This window comes from Rhopalosiphum padi, chromosome 2, assembly GCF_020882245.1.
Source record: "Rhopalosiphum padi isolate XX-2018 chromosome 2, ASM2088224v1, whole genome shotgun sequence".
In the NCBI taxonomy this organism is placed as follows: Eukaryota; Metazoa; Arthropoda; class Insecta; order Hemiptera; family Aphididae; genus Rhopalosiphum; species Rhopalosiphum padi.
The window spans coordinates 86,032,972-86,054,228 of NC_083598.1; the positions used below are offsets into that span (position 1 = coordinate 86,032,972).

A 21,257-nucleotide genomic window follows, 5' to 3' on the forward strand; every position below is an offset into this window, starting at 1 on the left:
TGTTAAAGAACCAGAACAACCATGTCATGAATTGATATGTTTGAATTTTTAGTTATATTATAAAATATAAATACCTTGGTAAAAGTAATGTATAAGTTAGGTATGCACCATTGTCAAAAAGTACACATATTCCCATAAAAACAGCAGAGTATCAACTACTTTCTATTTTACTATTGTCAACAAACAAATCTTAATTTTTTACAACTACTCATTTGTCAGAATTTCAACTTTTATAATAGTGTTGCTGAAATAAGGTGACAGGTACTCAGTTACAGTGGCTGTGCCAACTGTTTTGTCAAAGAAAAGTTTAACTGTACTACCACTCACATATCATATGCACTTAGAAAATCTTGATTGTAGCATGGATTTGCTTTTTATCCCTACCACAAACCATGTATCATAGTTGCACGGTAAATACATTCTACCACCAATGATACTTCAATACAAATTCATAAGGTTAAATTTAATGATAAATATATGATAATATTCCAAGAGGAAATGAAAATTGAAATATTGAAGATTATTTAAGGTAAGTGCAATCATAAATTATTATAATTTATAGTGAATTGAATCAAACAACATTTATAAATCAAAAACTGATCCAAACACATTCAATTTCACTTACCAATAATAGATGTTATTTTATGAGAACACAAGATTAGCTAAAGTTTTAGACTTTAGTACATATTCAAGTTCAGTATTTTTTGTATAAATAAAAAAAAACATTAATTATTTGGCCAATTTTCTTTAAATAGCACAACAAACCAGTTAAACACAATAATTTTTGTCATAAAATTATTAAAAAAAAAAAAATTAATTTATAATATAAAATAGTAAAAATAAAGTAAAACTAAAATGGTAGGGCAGTTAACATTTTTTAAAATTTGGTCAATGAAACAATAGAAGCTTAAAATTATATATAAGCTTATTAATGTAGGAAAACAAAATGTTGTAAGAGTAACTTAATTAAACTATGGTCAAATTATTAAGGCGTCCATAAAAAAAGAATTTTAAATAACTAAATTGAGTAAATTCTATAATTTTTAACTAAAGTATTAGAAATAACTTAACTTAATAAATAAATTACTTGATAAACAACCATAATATTTTAAGGACGCCCCATATTATTATTATTTTATACATTACACATTTAATTCATAATTATGTATATGTATATGTAAATATTAAATATTAAAAAATGTCTTTTTTTAATAAAACATATATTTGTCATACATTTAGACTAATTTATTATGATAAAATAATGAGTAGTTGTGAAACAAATAGTTTTAAGTAGGTAATATTTTGTTCAAGTGTTACATAAATATTAGGAAGATATTTAATAATTATATAAATATTTTTCTGTTCTATATAAATAAAATATTTGGTGGGAAAAATATCATGCAAACAAAGGCAGATGGTATAAAAAAATATACATGATATATAATAATAATAATACTAATAAAATAATGAGCAAAAATTATACTAAAAAAATCATGTCAAATAAAAAAAATTAAAATTGTATTAATTTTTTCAATTTTTTTTTACTCATATATTGTAGAATACAAATTATTATTAAAAGAAAGAAAAAACTCAACCTAAAAAAAAATTTGGTATGTGTCATTATAATAATTTACTTGATTCTAGATTCATAATTAAGGAACTTTATGAAGAAAGAGGTATCATATAATATGTGCAATATTGATATAACATGAGATACATAAGTCATAGAAATTTATTTAAAAAAATGCTTATAGTATGGAATGAAAAAAATATTATATATAAATGTCAAATTATATTCTGCCTTTGTCTGTGATCAGCACCTCACATAGGGTGATTGTACAACTATAAAGTTTTATAAATATTCAATCACTTTGGTTCCATTCGGCTATGTACAAAAATTAAAAATAATAATAATACATAAATAAATTTAATAGTTTCTAACCACGATGATAAGAATACCGAATATTTCGGATTGACGTTATCAACTTTTTGGTTTAGGGCTGCCAAATTTACTTGACAACTGAAAAAAAAAATGTATATATTTATATTATGTAATTGATTAAGTATTTTATTTATCGTATAATATATATTTACAATAGACATTGTAAAATACCCCAATCTCATTGAATCTTGTATTAAAGTATTAAAACATTATAATCATATTTTAGTTAAGGAAATGATTATTAATTATTATTATTATCAGAGTGAACTCTGTCCAGCAAGTTATGCAAGCCCAATAATACAACAAATACAGTATAAAGAGAAAATGATAATAGATGATGGAGAATTATACACTAACAACTTAGACTTATAGGTTCAAAAATATATAAGAAAATCAGGTTAACTACATTTTAATTTTTAAAATTTGTTTAAGTCCATTTTAAATTTCTTACTAAAATTTGATCAAACGATCTCTAAATACGACTTAAAAATAGGTATGATTTGTAATAACTTACTATCACACTTTATGCTGTGGCTGATGCCTCATTGGAAATGCATTACGGCGATCTGAATGACCGTGTGCAGGGGGTGCAGAAGCTGTAAAATAAAAAAATAAAAAACAGGTATACAAAATAATTCCAATTATGTACTACCTCTTGGTGCATAATAATGACCTCTACCCTCACCATATCCATGGGCTGGAACTCTACTTGATCTGGGTTGTGACACATATGTTTGAGGATTGTGCCGCTGTATAAAAACATAATTTTAGTTTCAAGTAAAATATTAGTTACAATATCAATAAATCACCATTCTACGTAAGGTGGTAATGGGCCGCCTTAATGTTTCACTAAATCTTCGAGCAGGAGTTTTCTTAGGATTTGATGATGGTGTGTGTACTGCACAACATTTTATGAATACTCCCATTATAATTACAAATGTAACACCCATAAGCATACAAGCCCACCAATTTTCCTATAAATAAAGAAAAATTAAATATAATATAGTATGTTATTGCTTGTTAATCTTATAACTAGAGTTTGTAGATAATATTTATATATTATTATTATACTTCAAAAATTCAAATCCAAAAACACAAATTTTCAAACACATATCTATAGAAAACACTTGTGGATTTGGTTTTTTTATTGAAACTAATTTAATATGATTTCTTTAAATTAAAACTTACTAAAGCCCATTGTTGAAGAGTTTGAAGTGTTTGTTTGTTGAGGAGCATATTTTTTAATCTTGCTAATGGGCCCTCGGCATCAACTGCTCTACATTTGTAAAATACATCACAGTAACCCTAAAGAAATTATATTATTAAATAATTTCATAATTCTAAAGTAATTCACAATAATTGATAATTTACTTGAAAATTATCACAAGGTGATCCAGGTCTTAGACTTATGCCACCAAGAGGTAAATTAACTGCAGAAGCAAATTCACTAGTTGACCTGCATGTTTGTAAATCAGTACCATTCATACAAGCCAACTCACATAACTTGCGTTTGTCAATATTGGGTATAATTTGTGATGTCAAAAAACATTCATTTAGACCCCACTCTAAACAAATAGATCCAGTGCAATCACCATTGATGCAAAGCTTAAATAAAAAAAAATTTTAATTAAATTTTAAATTTCACTCCAGTTTATAATCAATTTTATTTACTAACTTGTGTTCCCTCATTACAACGAGTTTTATTAGGTTTAGGGGGTGGAACCGGACATTCTGGTGTAGTACCATCACAATAAGAACTATAACTACAAACGTCTTCACCACGACACATAACTAATCGATTAGATGGAATAAAACGGCAGGTATCCGCATAACAGCATGGTCCTTGAGAAGGACTAAAAATTAAATAATATTAAAATGAAATTAATTATTAATTACTAATTTATAGATTATAATGATACATACCTGCATTCAGTTTGTGCTCGGCGAGCACAACCTCTAGCTGAGATATTACGGAATCTATCTCGATCAGCGACTTGCCTGGGATAGCAACATTTATCATCACATTCATCATCATCATATCCACAATCACATTCTTCACCATTTTCAACAATTTTATTACCACAAAATGCTCCTTCACTGGCTGTATAAATATTTATAATTAATATTTAATTATTATAGATAAAGTGTTTATACAAACCTTTAAAGCAATTCCTTTTTTTATTATCTTGTATAGCATCTAATACACTACTGATATTAGCTATACTACATGAAGAAAATTTACTATTGTTTGGACGGTCACCACTAGTTGCAGAAGCAAACATGATATAATTACCACTCAAACCACCTGGCCGACAATCTGAAGGATAGTCATGCTGTAAATAAAAACATTTTTAAAAACATAAGACTTTTTTTTCATTTATGTGTTTTACAAACCGGCGATCCAAAATTGTGACCAATTTCATGGGCTAAGGTCAACTGTGAAACTTTGGGTGGAACTCTACTATTGTAGTTAACAAATGTAATGATACCAGTGTTTAAACTACGTTTAGTTGATTGATATAAACCACCAATAGTTTCTGTATATGTTTTATACTTTTCACAAATACCACCAGATGCACCTAACAAAAAATAAAATAAATATTTCACGATCACAACTCTAAATCCTTTTAAAATCGGAAAAAAACTTTTTTGTCATTGATTTAATAACTATTCTACTAATAAATAAATGTAATTACCAGATGCGCTGGCAACCCAAGCTAAACCTAAGGTTCCTCCAGTGAAATCTCTGTAGGTAAAAACATATGCTAGGCAAAAATCTTCGTGATTCCCCAAAGAATGTAAATTTAAAAAATTACTAACATCAATATTTTCCATGCAGAATGGATTTTGTTCTCCAGACCATTTGTGATCACAAGGTTCATCATCATCAATCTAAATAAAAAAAGTAATAAAATATTTACTTATATTAGTTTATTTATTTCAGAAACATTATCAAATAAAAAAATTAAAATATTTGATTTCTTGTCAAAATATTTTAAGTTATAAGAAAACTTTCTAACTACATATAAATACAAATATTTACTTTAATTCTTTGAACTTCAAATTTAATATTTCTGTGTTCAATGCGCCCATCAAATTTTGTATCTCTGTAGATATAGTTCACTGCAGTTACATGGTGCGCTATTAATGATAATATCTCTTCTCTTGTCTTTGTTTTATCATAGCCAACCTAAAAAAAAATTATTTATTTAAAAAATATACATAAAAATAAACAATATCATGTTTAATTAAATACTTGTTCTTTAATGTGCTTCCATAATAAAGGGTCAGTTTGGATAAATAATGAACAAGTATTGCGTTCTTCTTTAGGTTTAGTAGCACGTTTTGTTCTAACAGGTCCATTATGGTACTTGTCAGCTGCTTGTCTTGTATATTTATACGCAGGCCTTTCTTCATCTTGTTGTTGAATATTCCAGGGACTACCGGAATACTGGATACTTTCCATATTTTGTTTTGTGGATCCTGTAACTCCACATCCACTAAAATGACCTGAAATATTTTAGAAGTACAAGGTTATATTCATATTCAAATTTAGCAAGATTAATTTGTAAAATTTACTAGAAGAGTTATGATATGGATTATCAACATCATTTTCTTTATAGATAACCGAATGAAAATCATCACTATCTTTGAGATGACCATGCGGATGAGTATATTTTCTAGATTTTTCTATATAATAGTTTCCTTTTTTTGGTGATATGATTTTTCCTTCAAAAACTCCATCAATGATTGAACCAAATACTATACTATTGGCTTCATCTGTTAAGAAATAAAAAAAAATAATTTTAGAAAATTGTGTTTAAAATCTACTATAATGTACTATTTTTTTTCATTTTAAGATATATTAATTAAAAAATAACAGTTTAGTTAAATTATTACAACTAATCTGTTTGTAGAACTTGGGAATTGAAAAAAATAAATAATCAGTACTCAAAGATTAAATATTTTTTATATCTAGATTCTTAACAAGAATCATATAGATATTAAGTAATTATATTTTATAATTACACCCATTGATATAGCACAAGTATAATATAACCTTAATATTTATCAAATTATTAAAATTATGTATAATTTCAGAAGATATATGCCTACACGTATTATTTACAAATAAGGTTAAGCAGAAACAATTTGTATTGAACAGAATAAATTTTGTTTTGTTAACTTTAATCTTACAATGAGCCAACTTATTATGAACTTAAATATAAGAATATTAATAATATTTGTACTTCAGTTTTAAAATGTCTAATATTTAAGCAAGCTATGAATATTTTTAAAACGCCAAACTTTATTCATAATTCACTTAGAAATTGGAACAACATAAAAACACAGATAATGTCCTAAAATATTTATCCTACAAATTTTATAATAGATCTATTCACTCTAATATTAAAACTAATTACGCAAAATTGGTTCTGCTAAACATAAATTTGCTATGTTGTATGTTTGTAAGACAGAGACAACACATTTTGAAGTGATATCTTCTTAAGTTACAAAATTACGATTTATGAAACATCAAAACATAATTACTAATATGAATATTATTGTATTTATATGTAATTATTTACATTGCTGACTATAAACATTTTGAATGTTTAAAAATATTCAGGTATAATTTTTTAAGGTATTGTTTTTTTTATTTTTAAATGTTTCAGCACATTATGTACTATAACAATTCCAATTAATTATTACATTTGTAATAATTAATAATTATTATATTTTAATAGTATTGATAACACTAATAAAAATAATAATAATAATAAGGTATTTTTTATTTATAAATACAAAGTATATAGATAAACATAATCAATATATATTTATCAATAAGTAATGAGCATTACTTAATTAATAAAATATACATAATTTTGCTCTAAAAATACATAATTACAAATGACAAATCTAAAATAAAAAACAAAAGGTTGGTATAATTATCTTTTATCTTTCAGATAAAACAACATTCTCAACAGATTAATATTATAATATGACTAATACTTTTAGTAGGTACTTTTTATTTTAAGGGACATTATGAATACATGACAATTGAATAACTAAAATTAATTTTTTTCTTAAATAAATAACTCATAATAACAAAAATTTTAGTTTAAGATAAATGTTTAAATTATAACCTATTAATTTTGAGCCAAATATATTTTAACTGTTCTTAAAAATAATATTAAAATGCATTTACGTAAATATATGTATGTAGGTACGCTTGTAGCTAATTATTATCAACCAATTTTGGTTATTGTAAAGAAAAACTCACTAGACATTTTGAAAATAGGTAATTAACACTATTGTGGAACAAATATTAATTTTAAATAGTAACGATCAAAAAACTAACTTACCGACAATATGTCCATGATATATATGTGAAGTATCTACATTATTAGGATGTATCAGATTGCCAGAACTATCTAACACTTCCATGGCATTAGAAAATGTTTCTGTATCTCGACGAAGTCTGAGTCGAAAGTGATGGCCATGGGCTTTAAATGTTACGTGCACATTACTGTCACTATTAGTCACTGATCGTTTGGCCCTATCATGACTTTGGGCCAAGTGTTGATGATCATATGTAACAGGCTCATAATGTGACACATATTGACTGAGACGCTTGCCTAACATAAAAAAATATTTAATCAAAATATAAGTAGAAACAGACATGAACAGCTTACCTTGAATATTACTGGTGATTATCAAGAGCACAACGGCCGTATAGCTGAATGTATACATACTATTAGAATTATAAAATATTTGATCACAGTCATAAAATTTGGCTTTTTTTACATTTAATAAGTAGTTAAATTTTTTGGGGTAGCTATCAAATGGATGATCTTTTTTTGCTAAGTTGTTAATAAAATTAAAATTATCAAGAAAATGACAATTTCCGGATTTCCATTTTGACAGGCCTCCAGTAAAAATATTCTTTTGTTTTATTGTTATTCTTTTTTTGCGATAATAACAAAAAAAAAAAATAGATAAAAATGCACAGTATAGCCACTATAATAACAATGTTATCCCGTTACATTTCTATTTAGTTAATATTGTGAAACTTATAATAATATTTAAGTTTAAATTAAATGTTTTTCACCTTTAAACTTTATTAATTATCATTCAATTCATTTGTGTTGGAATAATTTCAGTCTAAAGTTTACATAATAAATATTTTTTTATCAATACCTCAAAAGTTGTATCGATAAAACATATCGTACGATTTCCGTCCATTGGCCACATTGGCTAGTTGGGGCTGATGCAACATTTTTCTTCACACATCAGTATTTAGTTGCCACATTTTTCTCTTTAACTCGTCCAATATTTTACAAATCTCAATTTTATATTATATTAAATAGTAATAAAGAAGTAAAGAATATTAAATTAAAAAATGACTGAAGAAGAAGCTGTAAGTCTACCTTAGTAAAATTTTTATTTAATTTTTTTTTTTGTTCTCTATGTTAAATGTTGTTAATAATTTAATCATTTGCAAATCTAAACCATCAAAATATGAATCACCACACATTTTTTATGTATCTAATGTAATATTTATATATTAATCATTCTATCATTATTGTCTTCATAATAGTAATTAAAAAAAATATTTTTTAAATAGATACAGATAAAAAATCTATTTTTATTTTACCTACAATTAAATGTTAAATGTATGCTTTTGAAAATTATCTTTGGAATGCATACTTATATTAACATTTTATCGACCCCTAGAACATAGTGTATATTATTTACAATTTAAATGTTGAGAAATATGTTGGTATATTGTGTCCAATATTGTATTATTGTATTGCATTTGACTGTCATTAATTATATTTATAATTTTTAGTTATTTGATCCTTCCATTAAGAAGAAGAAGAAGAAGAAGAAGTTTGACTTAGACAGTGCTTTAGCTTCTGAAGCTGGTCTTGATGGCATAAACGAACAAACATTAGATAAAGAAAACCAGGAACCTGGACCCGATCCTGATGAATTTGATGGTAATTATGTATAATATGTTATATAATAAAATAGATGTATTATTATTTGTTATTGAGAACTACTACATTTTTTCTGATAAGATTTCATGGATAACAAACATTTAAAACTATTAAGTGTTAGTTATGCGTTAAAATATACCTTAATTCTAGAGTAAAATAAAGTCAAATGTTATAATGTTAATTAACTAATAATTCAGTTTATCCTTCCATTTAATTTGAAATTGTATTTATGGATATATACCCATACATTAGCCTTAAGATTTTTAGTTTGTCTCATAATCTGATAATCTTTATTAGTTAATTTATAATTAGTAATTATGTCAATTACAATTGCTAAAATGTATACATTTATTCTGTGATAATAAGTAATAGGTAATGCTATTTATATTTTTTTTAAAGTTTTATGTTATTTGTATTCATAGATGGAAACCTGGATCTTGATAACTTCGGTAAGAAGAAAAAAAAGAAAAAAAAGGTCACAATAAATTTAGATGATTTAGAAAGTGCGTTACCTGATACATCATCTGCGATGGAAAATGGTGATGGCCAAGGAGAGGCTATGGATGTTAGTTTTTCTTTTTCCTTTTATAAATATTTTATTAATTGATTATTGTTGGGATTTCAGGATGATTTTGACTTAAATATGGACTTTTCAAAAACAAAAAAGAAAAAGAAAAAGAAGAAAGATATAGATGAATTAGTTGCTGAAGAAATGGATAAGAAAGGTGACAAATTCGATGACAGTAAGTGTTTTCCACTTTTCTTAAAATAAGGTTGACAATCCTTTATATGATTTTATTCAAATTTACATGCTTTAACGATGGCCAGTGGAATTTTGAGTCTGGTAAGGGTTTTGATAAGGTTAAAGTTATTGTGTAGAGAACTTTTTAATTTAATCAGAAACAACTACCTATTAGTATTTCTATAATAATTTATATATCCAATTCAAATTTTGTTCCTCATTTGGAAACTAGATAAATTCTCAATTGATCTCCGAAAATTATGATATGCATAATAAATATTAAATAGATTAGATAACTATCAATTAGGTGGGTTTACTCTACACTTAATTTAAAAACCTTTAAAGACCAATTGGGCTCAAAAACCCATAAGTTTTAATAAATGACAATAGTAATTTAATGATCATTTCTTATATTTTGTTGAATAAAATAATTATTATAGCTTATTTTTATGTATTAATAATGTTAACTATAACATAATTTATAAATTAAATCAATTAATGTTATATAACATGTCTATTATATATTTTTATTGTTTTTTAATTCAACAATATATTTATTTTTTTCTAGCAACTGATGGTGAAAGCCACACGTGGTTTGGTTCTGATCGTGATTATACTTATGATGAACTTTTAACTAGAGTATTTGAGATAATGCGAGAAAAAAATCCTGATATGGTTGCGGGTAAAAAACAAAAATTTGTTATGCGCCCTCCACAAGTAGTTCGGATAGGTACCAAAAAAACATCTTTTGCAAACTTTACAGAAATATGCAAAACGTAAGGATATATTTTTAAACAATTAATTTTTAAATGATAAGTTTTTAATAATTTATTTATTGTTTAGGTTACATCGTCAGCCTAAACATTTGTTAGATTTCTTGTTAGCTGAATTAGGTACTAGTGGTTCAGTGGACGGTAATAGCCAGCTTATAATCAAAGGTCGTTTTCAGCAAAAACAAATTGAAAATGTACTCAGGAGATATATAAAAGAATATGTTACCTGTCATACATGTCGTTCACCTGAAACTATCTTGCAGAAAGACACCCGTTTGTTTTTCTTGCAATGTGAAACTTGTGGTTCACGGTGTTCTGTTGCCAGTATTAAATCTGGTTTCCAGGTAAGAATTAAACATATCATTTTTGTTAATTTATTTTTTTTAGTAATTAATCTAACTAGGGATTATATTATTAAGCATTTGGAACTTACTTCATAAAGTACAAATGAAAATGAAAAGGTTTAGCTCAGTTTTATATCAAACTTACAAATCATATATACAATAGGGTATTTTATTATTGAATAAGTTGTGTTGAGTTAAATATTTTTATTTGGCACTTATTTAGTGTGACATTATGGGAAAAATATAATTGAAATGTTTATGACAGAACTAAATCATCTTCCAAAAAATATATTAGAAACGTTAGCCAGTTAGGTTTTTTTAATTTAACAGTACTAATATTCAGCTTAATGAGGCATGTTCAAAGAATTTCATTCTATTAAATTTTGTTAAGATTTTAAATTTTAATATTAAGGCATAAACATAATATTGTTTTTTATTAACCGCATTTATAGGAATTACAAAATTATTTGAATGATTGAAAGTTAAATAAATATATTATGTAGCCAATATCTTCCAGGATTTGAGTTTCAATTATTCTTTAGCGTATAAGTACGCCTAGTAAAACTTCAATTTAGATAATCAAAACTACTATATTGTTATTTCAGTTTTTTTTATATAAAAATACAGTAAATTATAGTAGTCAGTGATCCAGTAGGTTACGTCATACTAGAAGAATTTCAACAATTTCATTACAAAATATTTATCAATTAAAATATAAAACTATTTAAATTTTTTTAATTTTATATTGGAACATAAAATTTTTTTGGTTTTAGAAGATTTTATTAAAATATCCCATGTATATAATATTTTTTCTAATTCATTAATTTTGTTTACAGGCCGTCACTGGAAAGCGTGCAGCTATCAGAGCAAAAACTGCATAAATACTATAATATATTTTCTCTTGCGTGCTATACTAGTTCAGCAAAATATAAAATAAACAACACATTTTTACAAACTTCAATATGTTCTTATTATTATTATGATATATATTCATTATAATAAACCTTACAGATATTAAAACCATTCTAAATTTATTTTCCAAATGTCAATATTGCCCAGTTCCATTTGTTTATTGAAACATTTTTAAAGCAAACTTTAAAAATTATTTTGAAATTATATTATATAAAAAATTTAAACATAGTTGAATGCTTTTTTAGGTTATGTCTTTCAAACAAATTACTTTTATATTTAATATTTATGTACATTACATTATTATTAAAAGTTATGTAAATGGGACTGAATTAATAACAGAGAAATAATTAAAATTTGTATTATGAGTGAAAATTATAGTAGATCATTTTGAAATAATTTTTGTTTTTGTTTTTATTGGAATTTAATAACTTAAAAAACATACCTTCACGTGTGTCTGCATCTTACAAATGTACAACAGACTGCTTAGCAAATTTGTGATCAACAATTCCAATTTTGTGTAGTGAACTTAAATAATAAAGTACCTTGACTTATTACCAAAATATTAGAGGTGAGAAAATTATCTATGCATTATCGTTTTTATTAATTTCTATGTTTTTTCAATATTTTAATTTTAAACAATTTATTAGTATGATATTACAGTTTTAAAATTTATATAACTAGTTTAAAAATTAAAATATAAAAAACCTTCACAAGAAAGAATAATAGTCTTGCCTCTAAGCTTGGTAATAATACAATATTGGAACTGCTGAGCAAACATATTGTACATTTTGTAAAATAGACTCAACATAAACGAATATGACATTCTATTAAGTCTAAGAGACTTAAGCTATAAACAATTGTTTTAGGGAATTGTAGATTATTTGTTTTTTCTTTTTTAAGAATTTATTACTATTATGTTAAGTGTAGTAGTAAAATGATTTTCACATTTGTATTTTTGCCCAGCCTAATTACACCCAATGTTAGACAATATTAATTGTCTATAGCAAATTAATTTGCATTTATAAAGTAACTCTAATATTTGTACATAGAGTACATCTTGACTTGGAAAGAAAAAAATTAAATTGCATTAATTTATTTACTTGTGAAAAAAAGTTTACTAAGAATTATGTATTATTAAGTGTGATCTTAGATGACTCTGATTTATTGAAATACCTGATTTCAGTCTACCCTACTTGAAAATCATTAATTTATCCGAGTTTAGTATGTAATTAGTCATTATGCTGAATATTTCATTTTCTCTATATAGCTATATGCCTATATTTGCTATAACATTAGATTTTTAAATATGTAAAGCTTTTAAATAAACCGTGGAACTATTATGTTTTTCGGACTTTCGATAATTTAATGTTATTTCTTAGTTTTTCATGTTCCTCTGTTGAATTTTTTTAATAGAAGAATATTTCAAAAGTAAAATTTGTAAAATAGAAATTGTATGTAATTGATACTATAATATACTATACTATATTATAGAGGATTTGATAATGTTATGAGTTTATGACTGTTTTTCATACTAAAGCAATATTTTAATTCCAACATACTGATGTATGTAACATTAACATTTTTTTTAATAAGTTAATAATTTCATATTTTAACAAAATCATCAAAATTTGAAAGTTTTTTGTAGTTAACAAATAATAATTTATAAAATGTCTAATTGGTATACTCAAGACTTGATATTTTATTACAAAGTTAGTAGTTACTTATGAGTAGTCAATATAGTAAATATACTTATTGATTAGGTTGACAGACCATCTTCTATCTTAAATCGTGGTTATTATAATAATATCATTGAATTCAAATTTAACCTTAGTACCTTAAACATTCATTAGAGTGACCCACCCACCCGAGCACTCAGACTCAGTAGACAGTACTCATTACTCAATAGTAAACACTTACTGTACTGCAATTTGCAGAATGGTATTTACTTGCCTATCTTTTTAATATGCTATTCTACTTAACAGATGGCGCTACTGATATTAGTTGATATTCTATTTATCACTCAATATTCCGTGAACAGGAATAATTGTTGGTCTATAAAACTATGCTTATAACTTGATCCATAGTGTGACCAGTGAGCTCTTTAAAAAAATGTCCCGTTCGAAAGTTTACGAGATTATCCTGGATATAAAAATAAAATACTTAAAAATATTTAAATTATTTATTAAAAAAAAAGTTAAAATAACTTTTAGAAAATCAATTATTATTTGATTGCGCATTGCGCAAGATGTACTTTTTGTTGTACTACCTATTACCATTGATTTTGAAATATTAAGTTTATTTTAAAATCAATGCTGTTACATAACATATATTTATTGTTTGTTTAATGAGTGACGACATGAAATGTTTTTGATTAAATGTACAATGCAGGTACATTATTTTCTGACAAACGCGTCTCAAAAATCCTTGTCCTGCTGACAATGAAAATTAAACAATAATAGCTTTATGTAACTACAGTAAAACCTCTAAATACCAGACAATCTCAGTTGCCTAAATTTTTTCTGTTATTTGAAGGTGTCTGCTGTTTAGATTAGGGGGGAAATAAATGAAAAAATGAGCGATATAAAATAAAATTATTAAATAATGTGTAAAATGCAAGTATGCATTGTAGTAAAATATACTTAGATAATAATATTACAATAAAAATCTAGGCATTAGTGTTCGTTATTTAGAGTGTCCTGTATTTAGAGGTTTTTCTATAGATAAGTAATGAAAAGCTCCCATTTCCATTATATATAGAGAATCCATTAAGAAGGGATGTTTCTCTGTATATACTTGTTGTTATATTTAAATTTAGAATAGGTAGGTTGTAGGTCAACATATATTGAAGTAAATTATTCGTTACACAAATTAAATTGGGTTCTACTAAACCTAACCTAACCTTATGCAAACATATAAATATAATACTAGGTATTGATTTTAAAATAAATGATAATATCGAAATTGGCTAAATTATTTTTTTTTATTAATATTATTATTTTTATAAATAGGTAATTTAAACAAATTATCAATAATTTATTTCAATACCTAAAATCGATCATCGTATAATTTTTAAACAAAAGAAATGTACCTATATCAATTATTAAATATGTACTTAATTTAATCTAATGTACATAACTTGGTTGTTATTATTTTTAATCATTGTTAAATAAACATAATATATGAATATATGGTATATATTATATTATTATTATATTGTAAATATAATAAAATTATGATTTTCAGCTTTTATCGAGTAGGTACGATTAATACATTCTACTCTTCTAGTACCTATGTAATAACACTAATAACTATTTACTATTATCTATCAAAACCTATATCTTTACCTAATAAACGGGATTTGATGGTAACATACTAACAAGTACTATTACTATAATACTATTATAATACTATAATATTATATATACAATACTCAATTGTGGGTTATTGTGTTTTCGAAAGTGAAGTGATGCACATATTAAAATCACGCCACGGGGACCTCTTTTTAAATATAAGTATTCGTTTTGTCGGAAGCGGTGGGGTTCAAGACATCTTTGCTGAAAAAAAATCCAATATTTTTAATTTATCCTGCATATTGCAGGTAAACTATTAAAGCTGAATGCACTGTGCCTGTGTATGCAACTATTATAAGCAAACAATTCGTGGTGGTTATGGAATATTTCTTTCTTGATATTTTTAAGTCTTCACCTTTTGTCAATTCTAAACGGAATTATATTGATTATAGGTGATATAGCTTCATGCAAATCAATACGTCGTGGTAGAAACGGTATAGTAGGTGTGCGTATATCACTACAGAATTTGGTTTAGTGATGCATCATATTGTAATTCTTAATTTATTTATTTCTGCCTATATAGGCATACGATTATACGAGTATACAAAATGTCAATAAAATATTTATATTTTCCACGTTTTCATTGTCACATCAGATATAAATTACAGAAATGAAAAACAAATATTTAATTTCTCAATTTAATTTTGATACCTTAATTAGACTTTAACACCAATTGTGTAAAATATTGATTAATTTAATACCTAACTAGTTCACGGTTCAAAAATATAATGGACTAATCATGGGTTACTAAAACATGAAATCATGTTTAAGAGACTAATACTTCACTATTAAATGTTTAGTTGAGGCTGAATAGTTTTGTTTAAGTCTTTAAGTTAATGTATAGAAAAATGTAAGTTTAATTTAAAGTTACAAGTTACAAGTTAATTAAAAAAAATTTAACTTAATTTTGTTGAAAATCGGATACGAAAATATAATTTATTTATAATATAATTTTTCATAATTTATATGAAAATAAAGTATACGGTATACTGTATACCTGAAATTATTTATACTTACTTAAATATATATTTTGTAAAACAAATTTAAATTTTTCCTTTTTTTTAAACTTAACAAAATGGTTATATAGTATAATGTACTAATGTAATATGCCTACCAATATACAATGTTGGTTAACTTAACCTACCTAATCAATCCCATAGGAATGTCTAATTATTATATAAACTCTCGTAAATACAGGTCTTATAGTTTGGAAAAAAAAATGTATATATTAAAATATTAATTGCTACGTGCACTTTCATACTTAATGATTCAGTTAAGTGACCTTAACGCATCATATTATGTTGTACACAATCACAACTTACAACATCATTAGTAAAACTGTTGAGTCAACTCAATCAACAGTCAACTGTATTATAAATGATATTTTAATATAATATGCCATTTTATTTTAATAAGAAACAATTCATAAATTATTAAGTGTACCTATTATTATTAATATACCTACTAGACAGTACTATAGCTAATAATGGCTCGTGGATTTAAACCTCCTTAAATTCTATTAAATGCAAATTTCACAAATTTATAACTTGTTTGTTTACACAGACATTTGGGTTGTTTTGATAAAATATAAAATATAGGTTTAAAATTAGAAATATCCAATCATACAATAACTATTTTATTTTCTTTAACCAATGACAACGATATATAAATAAAATTGCAGTGAGTTCCCTATATTCAACACTTATGGGTTTGAAAATAAGTAGCCTAGGTACTAGTGGTACTACACTCAGGGGCGTCTAACCAATATTATTATTACTTGGTGTCAACAATTTTAAAATTATATCCTCTCTTATTGTAATGGAATACAATTTTTTTAAATTAATTTTATTTTTGTCAATAGGTATGAAGAAAATGATCGTTTTTAATAAGATTATCATGAAAAAAAAATTCAATAACTATGTATGAGTTATTATATTTTTATAATTTTTGTCCGTGACCTAAATGTAAACTAGGTACACAAACTTTTAACAGTCATTTTGGTGGTTTTGATCAAATATAAAATACAGGTATAATAAATAATGTACGATATTATAATACTCAACTATTCTATTTTATGTAATCAATGGTTATCAATGTTATCATATACAAACAAAAAATATATTAATTTTTCTTGAACTAACGAACCCTCATCCTCGTCCCACGGGTATATACGCACAGTCATAAAAGATTATCTACCTATATGTATCAAACTGCAAAACAATCAAAACCATAAGTGCGAAGATTTTGTTGTGGATCGCTTATACACATAAACATACACACACACACACACAAATATTGCTTTTATTAATATATATATATCATAGATGTATTAATAAATATGACGTGTATATTATATAAATAGGTGTATCCGTGTCACTGCAATCTGATAAAAATTTATACCATTACGTATTTATGACGGTTTTAATAATCATTTTATTAGTCATCAACGTCACCAAACGTCATCGTCAAAACTATTATTTAAATTAATTTTGTTTTATTTGATTCATACATTTTTATTAATCATAATTAAATATTTAAATAAAAATAAATATAGGTGTACCTATTATATAGTTATTTAAAATGTTTGATTTATAAATTTAATAACGTATCTTCTGCATCTTCGACTTTAATAGTTTTTTCAAATCACCACATTTTCCGTCGCATGATTTTAAATATTTGGTATCATAAAATTCGTTTTATTGAATTTTTTCATGGTAATTGGTATTAAAGTACCTACCTCTTTCGGCTTATAATACGTTTCGGAAACATTAAACATGATAATTTTGTTGACTTTTTCGCTTGTTTTTTCATATTATTATTTTTTTATTTTTTTTTCAACGATTATTAAATTATCATTTGGAAAATTACTATGGTTATGAATTAATTTAGGAAGGACTATAATACCATTGAATCCAAACTTGGTAGGGAAATTCAAGAATCATTTATGTAACGATGCTTTGGAATCGGAACATTTAAGTAGCTACATTATTTTTGGTTCTAGCTGGTATTGTTTTCATATATAAAAAAATATTTATATGTTATTTTCATATTGTCTTTTTATGGACTTTTTCTCTTCTTGAAACTTTTTTTCGTTCTCCTAAATATCAATACTAGTTCGGCTTGGGTTCCAAAGCAAATAGAAAAAGGTCCCGGTTCTAATATTTTCGAAAGGTTAAAATATCGATATTTTTATAATTTCAGTATTAATAGTACTGAATTTATAGCCATTCGCCCTATTTAAAATAAATGCAACTTGAGGTAAAAGTTAAGATATACTTAAAACTGCACTTTAGTGCAGTAACAATAACTAACAAATATATTAAAATATAAATATAGAGATGGCCACTGGATAGTGGATTAGGGTTGCCATGCGTCCCATTTTGGCCGAGACTTTACTGGATTATATATAGCACCCTACTACCCTAGTGGCACGATAAAGTATTCCGGGAAATAATAAACTTCAATATAATGTGTGTTAACATGTTTGGTATTGATATTAAATATTTCTAGTAGACAAAAAATATTATTTTGATAAATGATAGCTAGTTGAAACTTGATTGATTAATGTCTTACGAAATCAATTTTAAAATTATTTTCCGGGTTTGGCAGCGTAAATTGTTTTCGAATGCATTCATTATTTTTCTGTTCCCTCACGACAATTTTGATTATCACTTATCGCTAATTGATAATTTTGTCGGTTACTCATTCTGAAATCCGATTTGTAACATTGCATTAGTTTATATCTTGAAAACGTATGTCGTGGAGTGCTGACATTGTGTGTGTGTGTGTGTGTGTGTTGGATATTTCAGTTATGAAAAAATAGAATGTTTTAACAACTGGTAGACTGCGAAAGAGTGATATGATATTTCTCATAAAAATTATACCAAAAATGTTTGTTCTGGCTCAATTAAATTAAAATATGGCAACCCTACTAAAAATGTTTCCTTAATAGTTGAGTTTTCAATTACTTTTTTATTTCTGAAAAAAATATTAACTGTACTTAATAACCAATAACTATATTATTATCCGTACTATAATACAGGAATTTATAATACATTTTGAAATTATTATAATAATATATAAAATAATACTATTTTATTAATAAAAAATACATAAATCAAGATATGTTATCAATAAATTATAAATTAAAAAATGGTTTTTGATATTTTTGTATAATTATTTATATTTTTACTAATTCATGAAGGTTATAAGTACTAAACAAGTACTAATAACTATAACAGTATACGTATACCGCATAGTGCCCTATAACTTTACCTAACCTAACTTAAACTTACACACAATATCATATATACCAGGTACCTATTATACCTACATATAATAATTAATAAATACTAGTATATAAGTACAATAATTATATTATCAACTATTATACTATACTAATCGCGTTATGTTTATGTACTTAAATATAATTTAATACTAAAATATATAAGCCATTATTTAGTAAATAATATTATTTGTCAAAATAATATTTTTCGTATTTTATTTTTTTTTAGTTTAAGAAGTCTTGAATAATACTGGGTGGGGCACTTGGTCTCCCACGGGCTATGACTTAGGTTAACAAACATGTAATGGTGGATTGGTGGGTATTTGTTTATTTTTTTGCCACTCCTAAAAAATTCAGTTCAGTGCCACTGACTTCATTATCTATACATAATATATATTATATACACTAAAAGAATATAGTATTTTTAATGACAACGACAACGCGACTTCGTGAAACGAGTAATGTTCTGTCGATCATATAAATCATCCAGAATAACATGCAAATATATATAAATCAAGGCTTTATTACTTATAAGATAAGACTGTTACTGTACCAATATATTATATTGTATGTATATACTATTCGTTGACATTATTTTTGTATTTCCCATTGCCAACACGCCATTCTTGATTTTATTTAATATTTATTACTTATAAATTATATAGTTGATTTTAAATAGTATAACGATTTATTGAAAAGATACCTATACTATTTTTATTTTTACTATTTATACTAGCCATAGCCCATAGGTATACGTAACGATTGCATTAGTGATTCATTATTTTGGTATTTGAATTGATGTTGTATTTATACATGCACTCGGGGCCCTTAAGGGCTTAGCCTACCAGTTTTTAAATAAAGATAATAAACACCCTAATGATTTTTAAGATTATTATTTTTCCACTTATAAATGACAGCTAATAATTTTACCACCGTACCTATTGGTGGTAACTGTGCAGTCTCGCTTTCTACAAAAATATAACAAAATATTTAATGACACGAGGACTATTTAACGCGTCAATACGTTTAAGTATATTGTGTATACCGTATACGTGAACTTCGTGAATTATGAACACTATTATATAGGTATTTTAGGTATTTACTTTTAAATTAGATGTTAGTACACTTAGTAATTATAGTTAAGTATTGATTTTAAATAAAAATAATATTAGTTCTTTCAAAGTTTATTTAGTGTGTTAATAAAAAATGGTTTAGATAAAAGTAGGTACAATGTTTTTGCCTGAAAAAATTAACAATATCATATTTTTATTGGGAATTATTGTGAGGTCTGAATGGCAATAAATAATAATACCTTATAATTGTAGGCAGAGCTGTATTACTAATTACTATGTTCCTAGGGCTGTAACTATTTCAGCACCCCTTCCTTTACCTCTATTTTCACATTGATTTGTCAAAAAACAATTTCGCACCGCTAGAACTAGACATTTACTTAATTACTATAATTCTTTATCACTAAGACTCATTTCAAAATACATTTTATCTTACTACAACAAAAAATCTATATTTTTCTTCTTTTAATTGCATTTATTCACTTTAAAAAGTGCTAAATGTTTGTATTCACATAATTAAAAATATATATATTATATCATAAACTATTTATATTATAATATAAGTTTATTTAAATATTTAAATTTTAAAAACAAAATTATAAATGTTTTCTTCTTTCTTGTCGAAAATGGCAAATAGGTGGATAGCGTCTGCATTGTCAACTTGAGTTAACTCGTATTCAATATTTAACTAGCCACATGGTGAACGAGTATAGTGATAATAACTTAGTAATTTTTGTAAACAAGAGATTATTTTCCAATGTTTGTATATTAATATATTATTATATAGATATAACAACACAACCGCCGTCAAAATATTCCCGGAACGAACAGATAT

At 25.2% G+C, this 21,257-nt stretch overlaps 2 protein-coding genes across 3 annotated transcripts; one reads left to right on the forward strand and one right to left on the reverse strand.

The window, feature by feature from the left end:
- Positions 1-1,714: 1,714 nt before the first annotated feature.
- Positions 1,715-7,901, reverse strand: LOC132921712 (disintegrin and metalloproteinase domain-containing protein 10). 2 transcript variants are annotated; one of them, XM_060984883.1, is made up of 16 exons: positions 7,639-7,901; positions 7,309-7,581; positions 5,522-5,722; positions 5,199-5,452; positions 4,986-5,132; positions 4,639-4,834; positions 4,337-4,521; positions 4,101-4,275; positions 3,866-4,043; positions 3,618-3,795; positions 3,314-3,547; positions 3,131-3,247; positions 2,752-2,916; positions 2,628-2,691; positions 2,457-2,538; positions 1,715-2,020 (listed from the first exon to the last, which is right to left on the reverse strand). In XM_060984883.1, the coding sequence occupies exons 1-15, from the start codon at positions 7,694-7,696 to the stop codon at positions 2,459-2,461; spliced, it is 2,505 nt and encodes an 834-aa protein (XP_060840866.1). In that variant the 5' UTR covers positions 7,697-7,901; the 3' UTR covers positions 1,715-2,020; positions 2,457-2,458. The 2 variants fall into 2 exon arrangements, with proteins under 2 accessions (XP_060840866.1, XP_060840865.1); XM_060984882.1 differs by having other exon boundaries at positions 2,595-2,691.
- A 302-nt stretch (positions 7,902-8,203) lies between these two features.
- On the forward strand, positions 8,204-11,766 carry LOC132921713 (eukaryotic translation initiation factor 2 subunit 2). Its single transcript, XM_060984884.1, has 7 exons — positions 8,204-8,363; positions 8,796-8,946; positions 9,369-9,511; positions 9,572-9,689; positions 10,257-10,464; positions 10,532-10,805; positions 11,642-11,766. Exons 1-7 carry the CDS (start codon positions 8,346-8,348, stop codon positions 11,684-11,686), a joined length of 957 nt encoding a protein of 318 aa, XP_060840867.1. The 5' UTR covers positions 8,204-8,345; the 3' UTR covers positions 11,687-11,766.
- The last annotated feature ends 9,491 nt before the right edge of the window (positions 11,767-21,257 follow it).

Excerpts from the sequence above, each read along its gene's own strand:
- LOC132921712 (XM_060984882.1), bottom strand. The coding sequence starts at position 7,696 with ATGTATACATTCAGCTATACGGCCGTTGTGCTCTTGATAATCACCAGT. Across the intron at positions 3,796-3,865 it reads CGAGCACAAACTGAATGCAG|TCCTTCTCAAGGACCATGCT; the intron begins GTATGTATCATT and ends TTTAATTTTTAG. Across the intron at positions 3,248-3,313 it reads CACCTTGTGATAATTTTCAA|GGTTACTGTGATGTATTTTA; the intron begins GTAAATTATCAA and ends TAATTTCTTTAG.
- LOC132921713 (XM_060984884.1), top strand. Across the intron at positions 10,465-10,531 it reads TTTACAGAAATATGCAAAAC|GTTACATCGTCAGCCTAAAC; the intron begins GTAAGGATATAT and ends TTTATTGTTTAG. Across the intron at positions 10,806-11,641 it reads GTATTAAATCTGGTTTCCAG|GCCGTCACTGGAAAGCGTGC; the intron begins GTAAGAATTAAA and ends TTTTGTTTACAG.